We start from the raw sequence: 21,361 nt of genomic DNA on the forward strand, positions 1-21,361 counted from the left end.
TCAAATCTCTCCCTGAGCTTGCCTTTGATATAACTCTGTATTACATTTTGTCATAGGATTTCATTGTGATATTTATGAATATTTGCGGTATTCCATGAGCAATGATATTCCAAAAGGTTTCCCTGTAAAGCTGTCAAATGCCTTTTCAAAGTCTATAGCCTTAATCAGTAGGGAAATTGTCCAATCTAAAAGACTGTTCTATTACTATGACAGCAGTTGCTATCTGCCACTGATAGTTTTGGGATTCCTCTGAAATGTTTGCTTTCTTTTTAGTTAAACTTTCTTTGATAATTTGATTGGTATACCTCGCTCCATTCTTGAGGCATGCTGCCATATATCACTGAATATCTTATGAAAAAGGTTAGCTATTAGTTCTCAGCTGGCCTTTAAAGATTCTGGTGGAAAGTTGTCTTGATCTGCTGCTGCCTGATTTCAACTTTTTTACTGTTTCTTTGAAACTTGTATTTAATTCAAACTTTAGATTTTACCCCGTTAAAGCTGATAGGCAAGATATGTTTTAGTGCTAATTAATTTTGTAAAGCTAGGATGTTTATTCTTAATCAAGTAATCAATAAATATATCACAAAATTGTTTTCATTAAAAACTATGAAATCATTTCAAAATCTATCTATGCTATTTATGATTCCAATACATATTTATATCAAATCTATTAAAATTGAAAGACAGGTCTGGTGTTATCAAGGTGCTTTTTTTGGTATTCAATATTGTCCTTTTGGAGGTTAATCAGTCACCATTTGACAATAACAACAAGTGAAACTGCAAGCTACTGCTCACTGATGATACCCCCGCCGCAAGTGGATAATATTAATAGTGTAAAAATATGCAAGTGTTCGGTAAACAGGAAGTTGTCGAGTGATGAATCTGAAAACGCATCACACGGTATAGCTGACTTATAAAAATCCTGAAACCAAATTTCAGAAATCCTTGTATTGTAGTTCCTGAGAAAAATATGACGAAAATTTTTAACTTGGTTATCATGTGTAAAATCATACAAGTGTTCGGTAAACAGGAAGTTGTCGAGTGATGAATCTGAAAACGCATCACACGGTATAGCTGACTTATATAAATCCTGAAACCAAATTTCAGAAATCCTTGTATTGTAGTTCCTGAGAAAAATGTGACGAAAATTTTCAACTTGGCTATCATGTGTAAAATCATACAAGTGTTCGGTAAACAGGAAGTTGTCGAGTGATGAATCTGAAAACGCATCACACGGTATAGCTGACTTATATAAATCCTGAAACCAAATTTCAGAAATCCTTGTATTGTAGTTCCTGAGAAAAATGTGACGAAAATTTTCAACTTGGCTGTCATGTGTAAAATCAGACAAGTGTTCGGTAAACAGGAAGTTGTCAAGTGATGAATCTGAAAACGCATCACACGGTATGGCTGACATATATAAATGTTGATACCAAATTACAGAAAGGGTGGATGTGTAGTTCCTGAGAAAAATGTGACGAAAGTTTCATGGGACGGACTGACTGTCGGACTGATGGACGGACGGACGGACGGACTGACGGACGGACTGACAGACAGAGGTAAAACAGTATACCCCCCCTTTTTTAAAGCGGGGGTATAAATAAGACAAGAAAGATTTTTTTTTTAACTTTTTACTAAAACAGTATTCTGTACATCAATAAATCTGATATATAGGTTCGAATGCAATGATTCAATTATAACTAAATGTACATTGGTAAAAATACTAATGATAAATGAAATGAAAGGTATTAAAAAATGTTACCTGAAAAAAATTCAGTAACCACAAGTATAAACAAAACTCAAGGAAACTGTAACTGCTACTAACTGTTAATTAATTGATCACATCCATGTGAACATAGCTTTATTATAAAGCACATAAAATATGGACATACTTTACAATACAATAATGAATTAATTAAACCAACTGAAATTTTCATTCTTTTTACGCCAAAGTTTAGTGTCTACATTCATTTACATAGAAAGATATTTCGTAAAAAAAAGAGCTAAATGCATTTCTGATTCCAACTTTTTTTATTTAAATTAAAAAACGATTTATCCACATTATGACAAATGATGATATTTTATAGCTCTTAGTTAGATGTGTTCACTGAATTGCCTCTTCTTGCAAAACAATTATCATAAAGGAACATTTCATACAGATATAAGGAAAATGATTTGATAATAGATTGTTATCGAGTGAGATAATGACTGCTAAAAATACAATGATAACTTTTACAATCTGGGCTGGTTCATATCGAAGTACAACAACACATCAGATATACTTTATTAAATGAAGGAGTATGTTTGGTAAGGCCATATTTGGTTCCAAATATTAGCTCATTTTTGCAAGATTAAAGTGTTTCAAGTTGATGAACAGACATGTAAGAAAGTGAAATATACTATTTTTGTCAAGTATTTTTAAATTAAGCATTGACCAAGTATAGGAATGAGGAGGTTTTTTATGAGATTTGACCAACTTGCTGGATTTCAAATACATTTCAGGCCAGGACTACTAAAACCAGCAATCTATCATGTTTGAACATCAAAATATTGTTAGTTTCTATATCCCTAAACTTCAAAAACAAGCAGTTGTTAATATCTGATGACATGCATGTACCATTATAACTTAATGTTGCTTACTAAAATTAATTTGGCTCGTTTAATTTTCTTAAAATTTTGACAAAGTATTTACTTTGACCCTTTGACAAAAATATAAAAAGTTCAAAAAATTTGAACCAACCGTTTAATCAGAAAAATTACATTGGTTATATAGCGGTTTGACAAACACTTATTTTGATCATTGAGAAGCTTGATATTCTCCTAAGAACACAACGTCATTAAAACGTTCTGCTGATTTTACAGAGTTATCTCCCTGTAGTGTTAGGTACCACCTTAATAACTAATGATAAGTAAAAATTTCAGAACACCATACTTTATAAAAATCATTTCAATAACAATGTTAAAAAGTTTCCAAAAATGCTCTTTGACATGTAGGTATTGTAAAAATAGAAGCATGCTTTTATGCTTTTAAAAATTTCGAGGAATACATTTTTATAAAAGAATTCTAGATGGACTCATAACAAAAAAATATTTTGTGACAGTTTCAATAAAATTTCATTTGTAATTAAATATTTTTTTACTGTTTCTTTCAATCATATCTGACACACAATGAGGGTTAAATAATTCACACACTTCTGTTTCATAAATAATTTGATGTAATTGAATTGAAAAATGAAGTATGAATGCATCTTAATTAGTGACAAAGATGCGTATGGCACATTTCCCCCTAAAAAGACATAGATATAATGAAAAAAAAGCTACAAAGCACAACCGTTCTTAGTGCATCTATCTTAAACCACCTTATACAGGAAATGCAGACTTATACCCCTCTCATAGACAGGTATCTTAAAAAAGAGACATAACAAAATATAAATGCATCCCTTAGCTATCTTTTTCAAACTTAATATGTTCTGTAAACAAAATTAGTTGGCACTGAAACTGGGTTTTCTAATAAAATTGCATTTAACATCTTGCAATTCATAACTTATTCAAATCCTTGGGTAGTTCCCAATATATTAGTAAACAATTTGAATGAAATGAAAATAATAATTCATTACAATTAAACTGATAAAATAACAAAATTGATAAATTGATCATTTCCAAATCTGAGAATACTCACCTTATTTTGAAAAACAAAAATAATTTCATTCACCTGATTTGTTTGAAATCAAATCAAATAAGAATTCAATAACAGTAAAAAATATATCCATTTAAATCAACAAATCAAACATTAAATCAAAGTGGTTCATTTTTATATCAATAGTTTTTGAATGTAAAAGTATTTTGTAGTTTAATTCACTGGTGGTTTGGGTAATTTTGATCTTAGAGTAGATATAAGGAGATGTGGTACAACGGTATATCTTATCTATTCTATTTTTGAAACAGACAAAAATCTATCATATAGTGGACTTGCATCCTTTCAAATCTTTGTTAGATTTAACAAACTATGAAATCATCTTTCTAACAATAAATAAATTGTACAACTTAATAAGTGATTTGTGCCCATTCTCAACATATCAATAACAATATTGTCCTGGTTTTATATTAAAATAACAGGACAATTATATTTAATCATATAATTTCTGACATACATAAAGCATTCAATATTCTCTTAATCACTCATAAACATCAGATCTCTATCTCTCACAACACTATGATGAATTGATTGCTTTGTACAATGTTATGGTCAATCTTCTTCATCCTTTTTCTAACATATTTTTTAAGTCATCAAATATCTGTAATAAAATAAAAAAATAAATATATTCAATGATTGTGTTTTCAAAACAACTAAAAGTACAATGCTTTGTAAAATAAAATTAACACTGTGTCTAAGGACACAAATGCCCAGCTCAAGCTTTGCAATTTTTCAAGGTAAAAAGGACCATAACTCTAGAACAGTAAAGACTCACAACCCAAATTTGAACTTTGTTTGTGTGTTGTGGTTCTAGGCATTGTTAATGAGTTTGCATAAGTCTTTTATAGCTTACTATGTGGTATGGGTTTTGCTAATTGCTGCAGTCTGTATTGTGACCTGTAATTGTTCACCTCTAAATCACTTGGTCTCTGCTGAAGAGTATTCTCATTGGCAATCATACCACATCTTCTCATTTTTATAATATAAAGCAGGGCTTCCAAAATTTTTTTGAGCCAGCCGGACATTTTATGTCTGATTCGGATTTTAATCCCTAGGACTAAGTCACAAAAGGCAACTATGGTAATCAGATGGCCATCTCAATGATTGACATTAGATTAAAAAAGAACGATATTAAACTTTACTTTGTTATGAATTTGTTGTTCTGACGTAAACTGTTAAATTGGCAGTGCATCATTCAAAGTGTGCACATCAGCGTGATCATATCTCCTGAGACTCTTTATTTGTGGAAAATGACTTTGTCTAAAACTTTAATTTCGCTTTTAAAGTCACATTTTCAAAACCGGATGTTGACTTGACAATGGTAAAACATGGACCATAAACGGATACCTAAAATCTGTGTATGTTACAAAGCACGACTGAGTGAAGAAGTTCTTTTCATGTTATTTCTTCAACAAAATACTTGAAATGAACGTTAGATTCAGGTATCAATGATAATTTTAGCATTTTTGAAGAAATGTAGGATGCATAATTAAATTTCCCAATGTCTGGTACTGAAAATAGTTTACCTGTCACCTGAACAGGTAGTTTTTAGCTGGATAACAACTAATTAGCCTTGATTAAAATTAGAAAGGATTGAAGGGTTGTTTTGATAATAATTAATCGTCATGTCACTTTTATGACCCGAAATGTGTTGCTGTTAAAGGCAAAAGGTTGGGTCAAAAAGATTGTGAATTATGTTAAAATGACCGAAAAAAACTTGAAAACTAAAAAATATATGACCGTTTCATGCTTTGCCCAGCAGGACTTTTACCGGACATAATACCATTGTCCGGAATATATGACCATTTTGGAAGCCTTGATATAAAGTATGGCATTTGGCAAATGAAGCTTGGTGCAATATATCATAAATGATGACATGCAACAGACAGAAAGACCTAGGTGAACTTGTATACCCAAACGTAGACAGGAAAACTTTTTTGGCTGTATTATTTCTAACAATTAGCTTCAATTAATTGTTCTGAATTTTTTTCTTTTACTGTACATACAATCTTCGAAGCAGAATAAATATTAAGGGAATACTTGTGCTTCATTGATCTACATGAAACGTTTTTATCCTAGATCAATACAGGGGTACCTCCTTTTCATGAGTTGCTCTTTAAGTTTGATCTTGAACTGGATAATGCCTAGTTTAATCACTTTTAGTTTTCTTTAATAAGTATAGGAATGAAAGTCAATGTGTTGTAAGGAATGACATATAACACTTACCTTAAGCACCCATGTTCTATTATTTAAACATTTATCGAGGATTTCAGAATTATCTAAATTTGTGTTTCCTTCTCTTACTATATCAACCTATAAAATATCAAATTATCTAACCTTTCAGATATTGACAATGTGTACATTTTCAAAAATAAACATGCTTATATGTATATATTTTTTCATAAATAAAAATGCTTATATATATATTTTTAAAATACATGTTTCATAATCCATATAACTCATTTAAAAAGACGCTCTCAAGAGCCTGAATCGCTCACCTGTTATTTTTTGCTTAAAATGTTTCCACAATTGTAATTTTGCTTTTCGATATATATTAATGAGTGTCTTAAAAATTTCATTCAAATGTTCTTTGTATCTTGTCATATTTTCTTCAAAAGAGAAATAATGCATTTTACCCCCTTTCTTCCATACAAAATTTATACTAGATATTCTGAAATTCATTCAGCCCAAGTTTTGCTGAAATTGATTCAGCAGTTTTAAAGCAAGCTAACTAGATGAACAAATTCTGAAAAATTGTCTTTAAAAGGCAGCAACTCCTTAAGGCGTCAATTGACAATTTTGGTCATATTAACTTTTTTGTAGATCTTACTTTGCTGAACATTTTTGCTGTTTACAGTTTATATTTACATTAAGAAAATTCAAGAAAAGCAAATACTGCAAAATTTCCTTAAAATTACCAATTTAGTGGCAGCAACCCAACAATGGGTTATCAGATTCATCTGAAAAATTTCAGGGCTGATAGATATTTACCTTATGAACAATTTTATCTCACATCAGATTTGCTCTAAATGATTTAGTGTTTGAGATGTAAGTCAAAAACTGTATTTTACCACTATGTTCTACTTTAGTCATGGCTGCCATGTTTTTTGACGAAACAGAAAATAAAAAACTTTATTCTAGATACTCTAATGATCATTCAGCTAAAGTTTGGTAGGAATTGGTTCAGTAGTTTCAGAGGAGAAGATGTTTGAAATAGTTTAAATCAGATCGACGTCGATGGACAATGACAGACGCCAAGTGATGGCAAAAACTCACAGTTCCTTCAGAATGGTGAGCTAAAAAAGGTGATTGGCACTGATTTTCGAATTTGTCCCAAGACATTGCTGACATAACATTTGATATAAATTTGATGGACATCTGGCAAAAATTGCAAACATGCAATGGCTAACAATACAGTTGTTATTTGGATCGTTTTTCAGAACGCAACACTTGTTCAAAGCGCCTCTACTTGAAGTTGAAAATAAGGCCTAGCCCATGTTGCTTCTACATTTACCATCTCATCAAGATACTTTTCTTTAAAACAATACAATATATACTTGAAATATCCTACCTTTGCTAAGCACCTTTTATACAGGTTATACTTGAAATGATGAAGACTATGGTAGGCCCCTATGTAATGTGATGCTGATTTTCCTAACAGGTATTCCTACAAAAAATAATATACTTAATACTTATTTTTGAACTGAACATCAGTAGCTGCTAGGACTCTCAGATAGCTAATTTGTATCACAAGCTGTTTTAGTTAGATAGTTATTTTTTATTTTTTAGTTGCTTGATATCTCTCTGATGAGCGAATATCCTTTCAACTGATTTCTATAGGTTGTTCTTCTGCTGTTACACCACTGTCAGTCTTGTCAGCATAGTTGGGCACCGGCAAAAAATGTTTAGCCCCTAGGGTATTGCACATAGTTGAATGCAAATCAGTGAGTTATAGTTGCTAGCATCTATGATATTTGGGTCTCTAGTGGATAGTTGTCTCAAGGGTAATCATACCACATCTCCTTATTTTACATGATCATCAATGCTTTTTAAAACTAACTATTGTATGCCACAATCTTTTTTACTTTTTGAATAAATAACTTACTCAAAAGAAAACAAGTGAAAGGTGGTCTCACAGAACTAGTTTAAAATTGCATTATGTTCCTATGCATGTAAATAACCTTGTTATTCTTTTAAAATAATGTTGTCCTCAAGGACTGGATGTTGTGTTGTCTTAGCTAAAATAATCTAACTTGCATAGACCCACCATGATTCAACCCTGTCCAAGAGTGAGCACCCAACAGAACCTATAGATATCTATTTCTGAAGTGCTTGTTTTCTTTGTTTGCTATCCCATGCATTGATGTTAAAAAAAATCTCCTTTTATTTCTAGCTAATGCTCATTATATACAGTGTGACTATTTATGTTCTGGCTTTTTAATGGGTTGCTGTCTCAAGACATAACATGACACCCAATAAAATATATAATATATGTAAGTTTTTGTATGTTACTTAAAATGTGAATGATGGTGTATATAATTTTATCAGTTTTCTTACCACACTGCCTTGGTGTGATGTATTATGAAATGTGAATGATGGTGTATATAATTTTATCAGTTTTCTCACCACACTGCCTTGGTGTGATGTATTATAAAATGTGAATGATGGTGTATATAATTTTATCAGTTTTCTTACCACACTGCCTTGGTGTGATGTATTATGAAATGTGGATGGTGTATATAATTTTATCAGTTTTCTTACCACACTGCCTTGGTGTGATGTATTATAAAATGTAAATGATGGTGTATATAATTTGATCAGTTTTCTTACCACACTGCCTTGGTGTGATGTATTATCTGGAATTTCTTTCAAAGTTGTTCTATCATAGGGTTGACCAAACAAGTGCACAGACTTTATGGCATTCTGTGTGGCATTCTCTGTAGCCTGCAATATACAAATTGACATTCCATTAATATAAAGGCAAAAACAAATACTGTAGCAGGATTGAGTTTAATTTTTGTGATTTCTAGAACTAGAAATGTGAGTGAGATTTTATTTTTTTGTTTAACTTTTCCTATCTCTTGATCTTCCTTTAAAAATACTTTCTAAAAACAAACATTTGGTATGATTACTACATGAAATTCATCTTGATAGATCTCAATTGATAAAATCTACAGTACATTACATTTTTATAAATGATTTGCTACAACAATCTGGTATTTCTAGATAAAAATTCTGTTAATAGAAAATTACTTCTAATCAGGTATATGTAGTTTTATACAAGTTAATCGATAATTGAACTTAATATTGAGTATATCTTTTGCCCTGTTCCTCAGTGTACCCATGTGACTATCTTTAATGCTAAAGATTTCTGACAAAGAATATTGTTCATGAATTTCAAATGGGAAAGTGTATATTTTCACACATTGATTTTTAGTATTTTTTTGTGTACAGTGTTATAATTCCTATAAAAGATGTAGTTTTGGGGTTATAATATTTTACCTGACACAAAATTTTGAGGTTATAATATTTTACCTAACACAGAGTTTTGAGGTTATAATATTTTACTCGACACAGAGTTTTAATGTTATCATATTTTACCTGACACAGAGTGTTGAGGTTATATTTTTCCTGACACAGAGTTTTGAGATATAATATTTTACCTGACACAGAGTTTTTTATTATATTTTACCTGACATAGAGTTTTGAGGTTATAATATTTTACCCGACACATAGTTTTGAGGTTATAATATTTTACCTGACGCAGAGTTTTGAGGTTATAATATTTTACCTGACACAGAGTTTTGAGGTTATAATATTTTACCTGACAGAGAGTTTTTAGGTTATAATATTTTACCTGACACAGAGTTTTGAGGTTATATTTTACCTGACGCAGAGTTTTGGAGTTATTATATTTTACCTGACAGAGTTTTGAGGTTATAATATTTTATCTGACACAGTTTACCTGACATAGAGTTTTGAGGTTATAATATTTTACCTGACACATAGTTTTGAGGTTATAATATTTTACCTGACGCAGAGTTTTGAGGTTATAATATTTTACCTGACACAGAGTTTTGAGGTTATAATATTTTACCTGACAGAGAGTTTTTAGGTTATAATATTTTACCTGACACAGAGTTTTGAGGTTATATTTTACCTGACGCAGAGTTTTGGAGTTATTATATTTTACCTGACAGAGTTTTGAGGTTATAATATTTTATCTGACACAGTTTACCTGACATAGAGTTTTGAGGTTATAATATTTTACCTGACACAGAGTTTTGAGGTGAGGTTTGTCAACTTCTCTGATGTGAGGTCTTTTCTCAGCAGTTTTCTGAAAAAAAATGTTATTTATTAGCTGTATTTTTCCATAACTGATCAGTATTCACTATGGATTATTTTTTTTTTTTTTTTTTTGTGGGGGGTGTTCACGGTCTAATATTGAAAATAAAAACCTATTTTGTTATTGTTAAAGATTGTTTGTTGACCTTAAGATAAAAAATAAGTTTTTGTGTAGTTAGTTTGCTGTTTCAGTGACGTTTACCTGTTCCATAATTGATTCAATGCAACATCACTCATACTTATAGATAATAGTTATTCATCTCAACGAGAATAATTTTCTCTTTTGAACCTGTACAGCGAAAGTGAGAAAAACAATTGAGTTGAGATGACCAATGATAATCTGTGTATCACTATGCTACCTATGATCATTTTTCATATTACTCGACGGTGAGGAGAAAGTAAATTATCAGTCAGTTAGATCAAAGAAAAATTTTGTAAAATAGCGATAATAAAATTTTCTTGTCATATCTGATTATCATATCCAATCCTTCTTCCGATATAGACTTCACTGCTGTATAGAAAGAACTATTATTCTGTGATCATATACAGTCGAGACATGCAAATCAACTTTATACACAAACAAAAAAGGGATGACTGCAATACCAGGTGAATTGAAGAAATAAATTAAGGTTATCTATTAAGTTAGTACATGTATCCCACTTATTAAATTTGGCCTTTATCTAATACCAACCTTAAAATCTGTCATCCATCTTACTTTACTGTTAATTTCTAGCAGCTTTTTAGATATGATTTGATCAATCTTTTTCAATGGTTTCAAATAGAAATCATCTGAAAAAAAAGGTACATATGTATACTGTAGTTAAAGACATCTATACCATACTGAACATTAAAACAAAGCAAAACTTGTACATAAGGGAATAATTTATCAAAATTTCTCTACATATGTTTCTGAAGTTTGCAGGTGACAGTGTACTGGAAAAGCATCTACTCCACTGTCCCATATTTAGTGTTTAATGCAGAATGTAAAATAATGTAAAATAGTAACTACATTTACTGTGTTTTTGGGGAACTAGATAGGTAAGTCAATAAAAAGTTTTGGAAGCCTGAGAGAATTATATTGTAGACTTCTATGAGGATTTTGTTGACACAAAAAACCAAGGTTCCACAAATCTAATCTATAATCTTCCTTCAAGCCATAAATATTGGTACCTATGAATATTATTGATTTCTTAATATCTTGTGATCAAATGTGATTCAATCAAAACCTTCTATTTGAATTTATTAGCATAAACTGTCCCTTCTAAAAGCAAGCATACAGTTAAATTTACTGTACATCAAAAATTACATTTCTGTATGCTTTTCATACAAAATTTAAAAAAAAATGGATTTCAATTATTTTACAAATAAACTTACCACCACTTTCATGTATAGCTTCCAGAAATGTTGGCTCCATCGCCTGACTTAGGAATACTTGCATAAAGACATTAAACATGTCCGCTAAAGGATCCTTCTCGTACTCAGTCTCTTTACTGAAAATATCTAATATAGATGAGCAATAAACACATCAACAAGGTGATCACACTCCTTATAGCTAACTTAAAATACTTCATTATTGAACAATATAATATAAGGATTTATAACTACAGGGTTGGCAAAGTATTACCCGCCCGGGAATTTCCGGATGGGAAAACCTGGGTTTTCCCTGGGCTGGGCAATACTCCCAGAAATGGGTACTACTGGGCATTACTAGGCAATATGATTTTTTAAAGGGAAATTCCGCAATTTTTTACTTATCATCTAATTATGTTCATCTTAACATAAAAAACACATTTGCTAAGTTTTAAATTTATATTCCTTCTAATAACGGAGAAAATCAAGTATTTGTAACTTTTTTGGTTGAATTCTCGAGTGGGTCGTGACGTTTTAGCCCGATTTGTTGAATTCTGGGAAAAAATAAAATCTGTTTAACTCTTATAGCTTATCGACAATATACGTAATTAAAAGCGCACAGCTGACGAATGGTCGTAGTTATTAACCACAATATAAGAATGAACGAAAATGAATATGCATATACCGTTTTGTATTGATTGAATTAAACTCCTATAAAATTATCTCTAGTAAATGTTTTCGAATAAATTTCATTAATTATTGTTGAGATTTTTTTCATAAAATATTTATTGAACATTTTTACTGATATTGAACTGAAAATATTTCAGTTCTATTTACCGTTATTGTTTTGATAATCATTTCAATGCAACTAATGTGTGAGCAGAGTGTGTATATTATTTTGTAAAGGTCACTGTATATTTCTCGGCTTGAGGTCAATTCGTTTACCTTGTAGCTATTTAGCCGCAGGTGTGAGTTCAAGCGTACACAGGTATGAATGTTTTTATTTGGAAAGGATAAACAGAAAGGATTAGAAAGAGTATGCTGTATTTAATACACTAAGATTTAATACACGATGAGAATAAAGATACAATAATTAAATTGTGTAAATTAATTGAAAATAAAATTCAGATTCATAATTCCGAAAGTGTATAAAAATAAAAGGAAACAATTTTGGATTACTTTCTTAGCGGCAATTGGCGTAAAGATTCAAATATGAAGTAAAAAATAGTAGTTTTAATCTTTAATAAAAACTAAATGCAATATTTCCCAATTTGATATACCATTGCACATCTGTTTGATATCATTGACTTTACCGGAATTTCTTAACTTGTATTCAAATCTGGCTGTGTTTAATGCTCATAAAACTATCGCAATCACAATACAACATACAACATGCATGATTGTTTTTTGTTTCTTTTTAACATTTCATTCTTACATAATTAAATTTATTTGACAATCATTTACATGAACTTTTTGTGAAAAGAATACCAATGATCTAAGCTAAGGCATTATTTTTATTTGAGGATTTTTGTACATTTTTTTTTTAAATTCTATGATAATATTTGTGCAATGTTGAACATGATAGCCGTCATTAATCCAAATAAGTAATACAGTAGTTGTAATAAAACTTATATTTTAGTCATGCATAACTGATATTGACGAATTTAGAATAGTTCGTCCATACATCGTTGTTCTTGAAACAATCATTATTAGTATACATGTAAGTTTCCTGACGTATAAGCGCCATTGAGGATGAGCTCTAGAGAAAGCAGACTAGTAGCGTTTCGTTAGTTTGTTTGTTGGGAAAGGAGAGGAAATGCAACCACTTGTACAGATAAACGACAGAATTACCATACAAGCATTTATAGTCAACACAACCAGAAAGAGTTCCCATCGTTGGACGGGGAATATGAAGGCTTCCAAGAATGAACAAGTGACATGTCTAACTCTGAACAGTTAGAAAACGGACTATCGACATCGACCGCTTGTTCTTGATATTTGAAACTGCATGCATATATACGTATACGTTTATGATAGTGATGAGTTCTTGCGTCTGACAAAAACTAAATTCCTTCATGGCTATATCTTGCCATACGTTTATATTGGTTTGTAAGGTGATTACTCAAAATCGTTATTTGAAGATGTAGATTCATTTCAATACAGAAATTTCGTCTATATATTAATTTTCACAAGTGTATACCACAGAGAAGCTCTGAAGGTACATTACTCCCATTTTGTTTGGGTGTGAACCATCGATGTTTACAGCAATATCAAAAAATAAGATGATGATGGTAGAAAGAACTATGGGCGTCATGTGGCAAATATTACATGCATATCGGACCATGAGTTGTCAATCTGTATGAAAAGATTTCCAATACAACCATATTATTGAGAAGGAATGTTTACATGCTATACTCTCGTACTAGTATTACAGGGTTCTTGTGGTGTTCACCTTAGACACACATCTTTCTAACGATGTTTAAAAAAAAGACAGAACCAATTTAATGTCATATTTCCCTTGAATATACCAAGAAAGAAAATAAATCCCGAAATTAATTTGAAACTTTGATACTCAATAGTTTCCCAGCAAAATATTCACATCCCTTGGGGATAATTAGTGTTTGTCCAGTGGCATATATAACAATTGTGATGACGAATTCCTTCCTTTGTTCGAGAACAATCTTATTGAAATATAAATCTGTGATTTTACTATGTCCACAACTTCGATGAACCAAAGCAAATTATACATCGACCTGTATTTAAATCAAATTGGTTCTCTTCTTCTTCTGGTATACAATAGTCTATCGACATTCGATGATTACATACTGTTGGCATACGTGGACTAGTCTATTTACAAAACTTTTACCCCAATTTATTCAAAATATATGTTTTTTTCTTATGTTCAATGTATACACGTATATATTTTAAATTGCGCTATAGTTCCGTAACTTTCTACCCAGTCGTATAAACGAATCGTCGACAAGTGCGTACATTTTTTTAAATCAATATTTCTGGTATGTTCCAATCTGTCCTTCACTATTGACAATGAGTATATATTACATTTTCCCAAATTCACCCTTGGAAAAAATATTTAAATAGATTTTAATTTCATCAAATCTTATTTTTTGGGTATTATTTATATTTTTATGAATAATATTCTTTACACCAGAAATGTTATTTATAAACAAGCGTATGAGTTTAGTAATGACAAGTAAGACAGAGTTGTATATTATACATCTGATAGTTCAAAATGGAAAGTTATAAGTTATCCGCTGTGTACACTGATCAATACCTGCAGAGGTGAAACGATGCATGAACTTGTAAGCCTGACAGGAAATCGCTTGAATACCTGGACATGTCACCTCACACCCCTCACAATACCTTTGGAAGTAATACCTTTAGCCATGCTGGTGATCAGATGAGGGAAGATCAGAATTTATTTGAAAAAAGTTTATTACTTTAAAGAATTATGAACAAACTAGATTTTCGAAAACAACTTTCACGGAACAATTATTTATGATTTCAACTTTGACTTTTTACCTAATTCCAATATCAACAGTTTAAAAACATAAGAATATTTTCCGTATCAAGTTAGTTAGTCGGATAAAACAACCGTACGATAAGATATCGACACGCAATTACGACTACATCGGTTACTGTAGTTTTGTTCCTTTGTGGTTTATAGACATATCGTTGTTATTAATCGGGAAAGAAGACAAAATGGCCGAACGCAGAGAATTGATACTCTAAATTTAAAATCGATGGTGATCGCTTATCTAGCGGAATAAAACTTTAATAACTATGAATTTGAGCATTTTTATACTGAATGAACATAATATCAATTTTTGATTTTTTTGCGAAGTTTCCCTTTAAGCTCATTTTAGCACAGAATAGTTAACACTTTGGTGTAGTTTCATAGTATTACAGCTAAATATATACTTTTTGAGTTGATTCTAGAAGAATGAAAAATTCAATTTCATTCTGTTCTTCATTAATTGTATATGCATGATATGTAAGCAGAATACAAGATTTGCACATTTAAGGATAACTTGTTAATTACAAAGCAGTGCTTCCATAGGTTCATTCCCTCTATTCCCACTTTTTATAAATCTGGTAAGAAAAGGTAAAATTTCATGTGGGAATAGAAGGAAAACTTGTGCAAACAAAGGATTATACTGTACAAACATTTTTTAATCAACTGTTAATTGACCAGTGTTTTTTTTTATTAGAACAGGTAATAAGTTATTTTTGCATCAGTTTGATTTTTTTTTTTTTTAAACAAAATAAATAATGAAGTAAAGTTAACAGTTTTCACCCATTATTTTATATCTTTGATTATTGGTCCAAGTAATTATATTTTAAAGTATACTTTTATTCCACATCTTAAGCCAACAGGAATCACCAAAAGCATTAAATTATCGTTTATTTAAAGTTACTTTGGAGTTTGAGAAATATTTATTTTGGATGACCGGCAGATATCCTTATTTCTTAAATTTGGAACTTTGAACATGAAATCTCCAATAGAAACTGGAAGATGGCAAAACATAGAAAGAGAAAACAGAAAATGTGTATTGTGTAATTCAGATGCCATTGGTGATGAATACCATTACATTTTTAATTGTTCAGCTTTCGATAATTGTAGAAAACAATGTATTGCATATTACAATAGAAATAGAACAAACACATTGAAGTTTTATGACTTAGCGAATTCCCCAAAATGTACAGAACTGAACTAACTTTGTAAACTTATTAAGGAGATCAATAACAAATTGAACTTTTCTGGGTGAACAATTGTGAATGCCTCTATCTACTTTCGTACATTATTTATTTATGTAATTGTATTGAAATGTGTATAATTATCTCTATACCTTTCTGTAATTTGGTTTGTGAGAATAAAGATATATATATAAGATTATACTTGGTTATAATATTATATATATCATGATTTATTAGTAAAGCAGACAATTTTTTAAAGTTACAAATTCAAAAATTTAAAAATAAATCTGACTCCAATCTATTTATCATAATTTTTCTTTATTTTTAAGTACAAATTCAAAAGTTTAAAAACAAATCTAACTCCAATCTATTTATCATAATTTTTCTCTATTTTTAAGTATTTATTTGATGAAACATATTACAAATAAACAAGGTATTATACCTAAACAGTGTACCAAATATGTTATGCTTTAAAAAAAAATACAGGTAAATCTTAAGTGAAATTCTAATTAACCCTGATTGTTATAAAAACAAATTATTTATCAAATCATCTACTGTTATTTGCAAGTGGGAATAGAAGGAATAGTATTTTTTAAAAGTGGGAATAGGAGGAAGACACCCTTCCATAATCCAAACTTTGATAAAAATACATTTTTTTAAGTGAATTGTTATTTAGAATTGTTATACATTCATATTGCTTAATAAACACCCTAAGGGTCATGACATTAATATTTATAGAATTGAAAGGGCTGATAATTGTTACATAAACAAATCTGTGTTCTAATCTGAATAATTACTTGTTAATTAGTGACAGTACATATACATTATTTAAATGTAATTTTTCTTACATGTAATTGTTAATTCTTAATAGGAGTTATACTTATTTGAAAAACATGATTTTTTGCTTTATATTTACAGTTTGACCAATCTAGACAAATAAAACAAGTTATAAATATCTTAAATGTATTACATAAAATGTGTTTATTCACTGAAGCCTCCATAAAATTTAGACCAGTATTTTATTACCCAGTATTGCCCAGTATTACCCAGTAAAACCCGGGTTTTCCCAGTATTTCCCACTGGGCTGGGCAATACTCATAAAACCCTGTATAAATAACAAGTTAAGTTTGAATACCGTTTAATCTGTGAATTGAAAATACTTTAGAATTTTACTCACAGATGGAAAGTTGTACTCTATTTGCTACACTTTTTCATTAGAATCTATGGAAGGGATTTTTTAAACCAAATGTTTAAAAGATATTTGTTGACAAAATTACATCATAAAAAACATTTAAATATGAAATTCCTAACTCAATATTAAAATGCCTATAATTTTTTTGGGAGTTAAGAAGGTATTTGATTTACATTTCATAATTAGTTCGTCTTTTCAACAATTCACAATGTAGGCATTTTCAAAACTGTAGATCAGAAATTGATTTCTGGTGAATCATGCAAACCAGTTATGTATGGACTTAAATCCTAAATATTTACTTGAAAGCTTTTCTTTTAGAAATAATCATAACATAGTATTTAAATACCCTGAATCTAGTTTTGGTTTAGGCCTATCTTCATCTAAGACCTGTACAATATACTGACTATCTTTAATCGTGGCACGAGTATGAGGGATCTGTTTAGTTCTCACAGATACATAGTTCTTCTCCATATTTGGTAGCCAGCTGGAATACTGAAATCATATTCAATAATATTTTGAATAGCAATAACAAAAGATCATTCACTAGTTTTACAGAGCTGTGTGAAATAAATAAGATTAATGGATTTTTTTACTTTTTGATACAGACTTATTCAGCAAATATATCAAGCTATCCTTCTATCAATAATTGATAAATTAACACAGATGGATATGAAATTGTGATGTTGGTGCATTGTTAAGTGACATCATTGCCTAATATTGTAGAGTATCACATCCTGTCCTAAACTGAAGAAATATTGTGCAGTAGGATGAAAAGAACAATGTAACCAGATGCTCTGCAGGGCACAGCTTTATACGACCACAGAGTTGGAACCCTGAACAGTTGGGGCAAGTATGGACACAACATTCAAGTTTGATACAGCTCTGAATTTGGATTGTGATTAAATAGTTGACACAACATAGGTTTCTGACACAGAATGAATGTGGTCTAAGATCTTAAACTTAAAGACTTTAAATTGGACATTTACCTACAATGGTCCAATATCCAAAATCTAAATACATGGTTAGATTCAGCATATCAAAGAACCCCAAGAATTCAATTTTTGATGAAATCAAATAGTTTTATTTTGGACCCTTTAGACCTCAATGTGGACCAATTTCATAACCAGGCCCTAATATCAAAAATCTAAATACATGGTTAGATTCAGCATATATCAAAGAACCCCATATATTAAATTATTAAAGGAGTTTGGTTTTGGCCCAAGAAAATAAAATATTTGATAACTATTTCAAATTGGCACATAATGTTTAGAAATACATAGGGTCAAGAAATATTAAAAAAAAATATAAAGATTTTTATCTGATGACGTCACAATTATATCATAATATGTACTGTTTTTCACAAAAAAACGATGAAAAATACAGAATTTTTGCAGTTTTCTATCTATATTTCCATCACGGAAACATCGTGCGCAGCCAAGAAACAACAAAATAACTTAACTAAAGCTTTATTATAACTATTGACATAATCTCACCAAATATAAAGTTGTTTCTAGGGTGCGCATATACTTTTTTAATCTAAAATATACTCAAAATATGATGAAAAACAAGGAAAATCATGAAATTTTACAAAATATGCAAATTAAGTCATGTTGTGTTGCCACGGTAACTTGTTCAATGTCAAATTCGTTTTGTTTTTCTTCATACCTTGTACCTTAGTTAAGTTTTCAGTAATTTAAGAATTTATATGATAACTTTTAAGTTTGCAGTAATTTTTGGGCAAAATAAGGGCCTTATTGCCCTACTCCTTTAATTTTGGACCCCGATTTGGACCAACTTAAAAACTGGGCCTATAATCAAAAATCTTAATACATGTTTAGATTCAGCATATCAAAGAACCCCAAAGATTCAATTTTTGTTGATATCAAACAACGGTTTAATTTTGGACCACGATTTGGACAAACTTGAAAACTGGCCCCATAAGCAAAAATCTTAATACATGCTTAGATTCAGCATATCAAAGATGTCCAAGAATTCAATTTCGTTGAAATCAAACAAAGTTTAATTTTGGACCCCGATTTGGACCAACTTAAAAACTGGGCCTATAATCAAAAATCTAAATACATGTTTAGATTCAGCATATCAAAGAACCCCAAAGATTCAATTTTTGTTGATATCAAACAATGGTTTAATTTTGGACCACGATTTGGACCAACTTGAAAACTGGCCCCATAAGCAAAAATCTTAATACATGCTTAGATTCAGCATATCAAACATGCCCAAGAATTCAATTTTGTTGAAATCAAACAAAGTTTAATTTTGGACCCCGATTTGGACCAAATTCAAAACTGGGCCCATTATCAAAAATCTAAGAACATGTTTAGATTCAGCATATCAAAGAACCCCAAGAATTCAATTTTTGTTAAAATCAAACTAAGTTTAATTTTGGAGCCTTTGGACCTTAATGTAGACCAATTTGAAAACAGGACTAAAAAATAAGAATCTACATACACAGTAGGATTCGGCATATCAAAGAACCCCAATTATTCAATTTTTGATGAAATCAAACAAAGTTTAATTTTGGACCCTTTGGGCTCCTAATTCCTAAACTGTTAGGACCAAAACTCCCAAAATCAATCCCAACCTTCCTTTTATGATCATAAACCTTGTGTTTAAATTTCATAGATTTCTATTTACTTATACTAAAGTTATGGTGTGAAAACCAAGAAAAATGCTTATTTGGGCCCCTTTTTGGCCCCTAATTCCTAAACTGTTGGGACCAAAACTCCCAAAATCAACCCCAACCTTCCTTTTGTGTTCATAAACCTTGTGTTTAATATTTATAACTTCTATTTACTTATACTAAAGTTATTGTGCGAAAACCAAGGAAAAATGCTTATTTGAGCCCTTTTTGGCGCCTAATTCATAAACTGTTGGGACCAAAACTCCAAAAATCAATCCCAACCTTCCTTTTGTGGTCATAAACCTTGTGTTTAAATTTCATAGATTTCTATGAACTTAAACTAAAGTTATAGTGCGAAAACCAATGTGTCTTCAGACGATGACGCAACACCAACGTCATACCAATATACGACCGCAGTCGTATAAAAATTGCCATTAATGTGTTATATGCAGTCTTGTAAAAACAAAATATGTTGTATTGATCTAATAAATATCATCTGGTTGAACAAGTGAAACTGCGAGCTACTGCTCACTGATGATACCCCCGCCGCAAGTGGATAATATTAATAGTGTAAAAATATGCAAGTGTTCAGTAAACAGGAAGTTGTCAAGTGATGAATCTGAAAACGCATCACACGGTATAGCTGACTTATATAAATCCTGAAACCAAATTTCAGAAATCCTTGTATTGTAGTTGCTGAGAAAAATGTGACGAAAATTTTCAACTTGACTATCATGTGTAAAATCATACAAGTGTTCGGTAAACAGGAAGTTGTCAAGTGATGAATCTGAAAACGCATCACACGGTATGGCTAACATATATAAATGTTGATACCAAATTACAGAAAGGGTGGATGTGTAGTTCCTGAGAAAAATGTGACGAAAATTTTCAACTTGGCTATCATGTGTAAAATCATACAAGTGTTCGGTAAACAGGAAGTTGTCAAGTGATGAATCTGAAAAACGCATCACACGGTATGGCTAACATATATAAATGTTGATACCAAATTACAGAAAGGGTGGATGTGTAGTTCCTGAGAAAAATGTGACGAAAGTTTCATGGGACGGACTGACTGACGGACTGATGGACGGACTGATGGACGGACTGACGGACGGACAGACAGAGGTAAAACAGTATACCCCCCCTTTTTTAAACTTGACTATCATGTGTAAAATCATACAAGTGTTCGGTAAACAGGAAGTTGTCAAGTGATGAATCTGAAAACGCATCACACGGTATGGCTAACATATATAAATGTTGATACCAAATTACAGAAAGGGTGGATGTGTAGTTCCTGAGAAAAATGTGACGAAAATTTTCAACTTGGCTATCATGTGTAAAATCATACAAGTGTTCGGTAAACAGGAAGTTGTCAAGTGATGAATCTGAAAACGCATCACACGGTATGGCTAACATATATAAA

At 30.8% G+C, this 21,361-nt stretch overlaps 1 protein-coding gene across 2 annotated transcripts in view; it reads right to left on the reverse strand.

Moving 5' to 3' along the window:
* Positions 1-775: 775 nt before the first annotated feature.
* Positions 776-21,361, reverse strand: part of LOC143082602 (uncharacterized) — a 36,055-nt gene continuing 15,469 nt past the window's right edge. For both annotated transcript variants that reach the window (XM_076258362.1, XM_076258361.1), the window contains exons 8-15: positions 17,644-17,789; positions 11,414-11,529; positions 10,731-10,828; positions 9,966-10,031; positions 8,525-8,638; positions 7,266-7,361; positions 5,921-6,007; positions 776-4,295 (exon numbers count right to left, since the gene is read on the reverse strand). In XM_076258362.1, the coding sequence (XP_076114477.1) occupies positions 4,257-4,295; positions 5,921-6,007; positions 7,266-7,361; positions 8,525-8,638; positions 9,966-10,031; positions 10,731-10,828; positions 11,414-11,529; positions 17,644-17,789 (762 nt within the window). In that variant the 3' untranslated portion in view covers positions 776-4,256. The remainder of the gene's footprint in view (positions 4,296-5,920; positions 6,008-7,265; positions 7,362-8,524; positions 8,639-9,965; positions 10,032-10,730; positions 10,829-11,413; positions 11,530-17,643; positions 17,790-21,361) is intronic.

The sequence above is a fragment of the Mytilus galloprovincialis genome, chromosome 7 (assembly GCF_965363235.1).
Source record: "Mytilus galloprovincialis chromosome 7, xbMytGall1.hap1.1, whole genome shotgun sequence".
In the NCBI taxonomy this organism is placed as follows: Eukaryota; Metazoa; Mollusca; class Bivalvia; order Mytilida; family Mytilidae; genus Mytilus; species Mytilus galloprovincialis.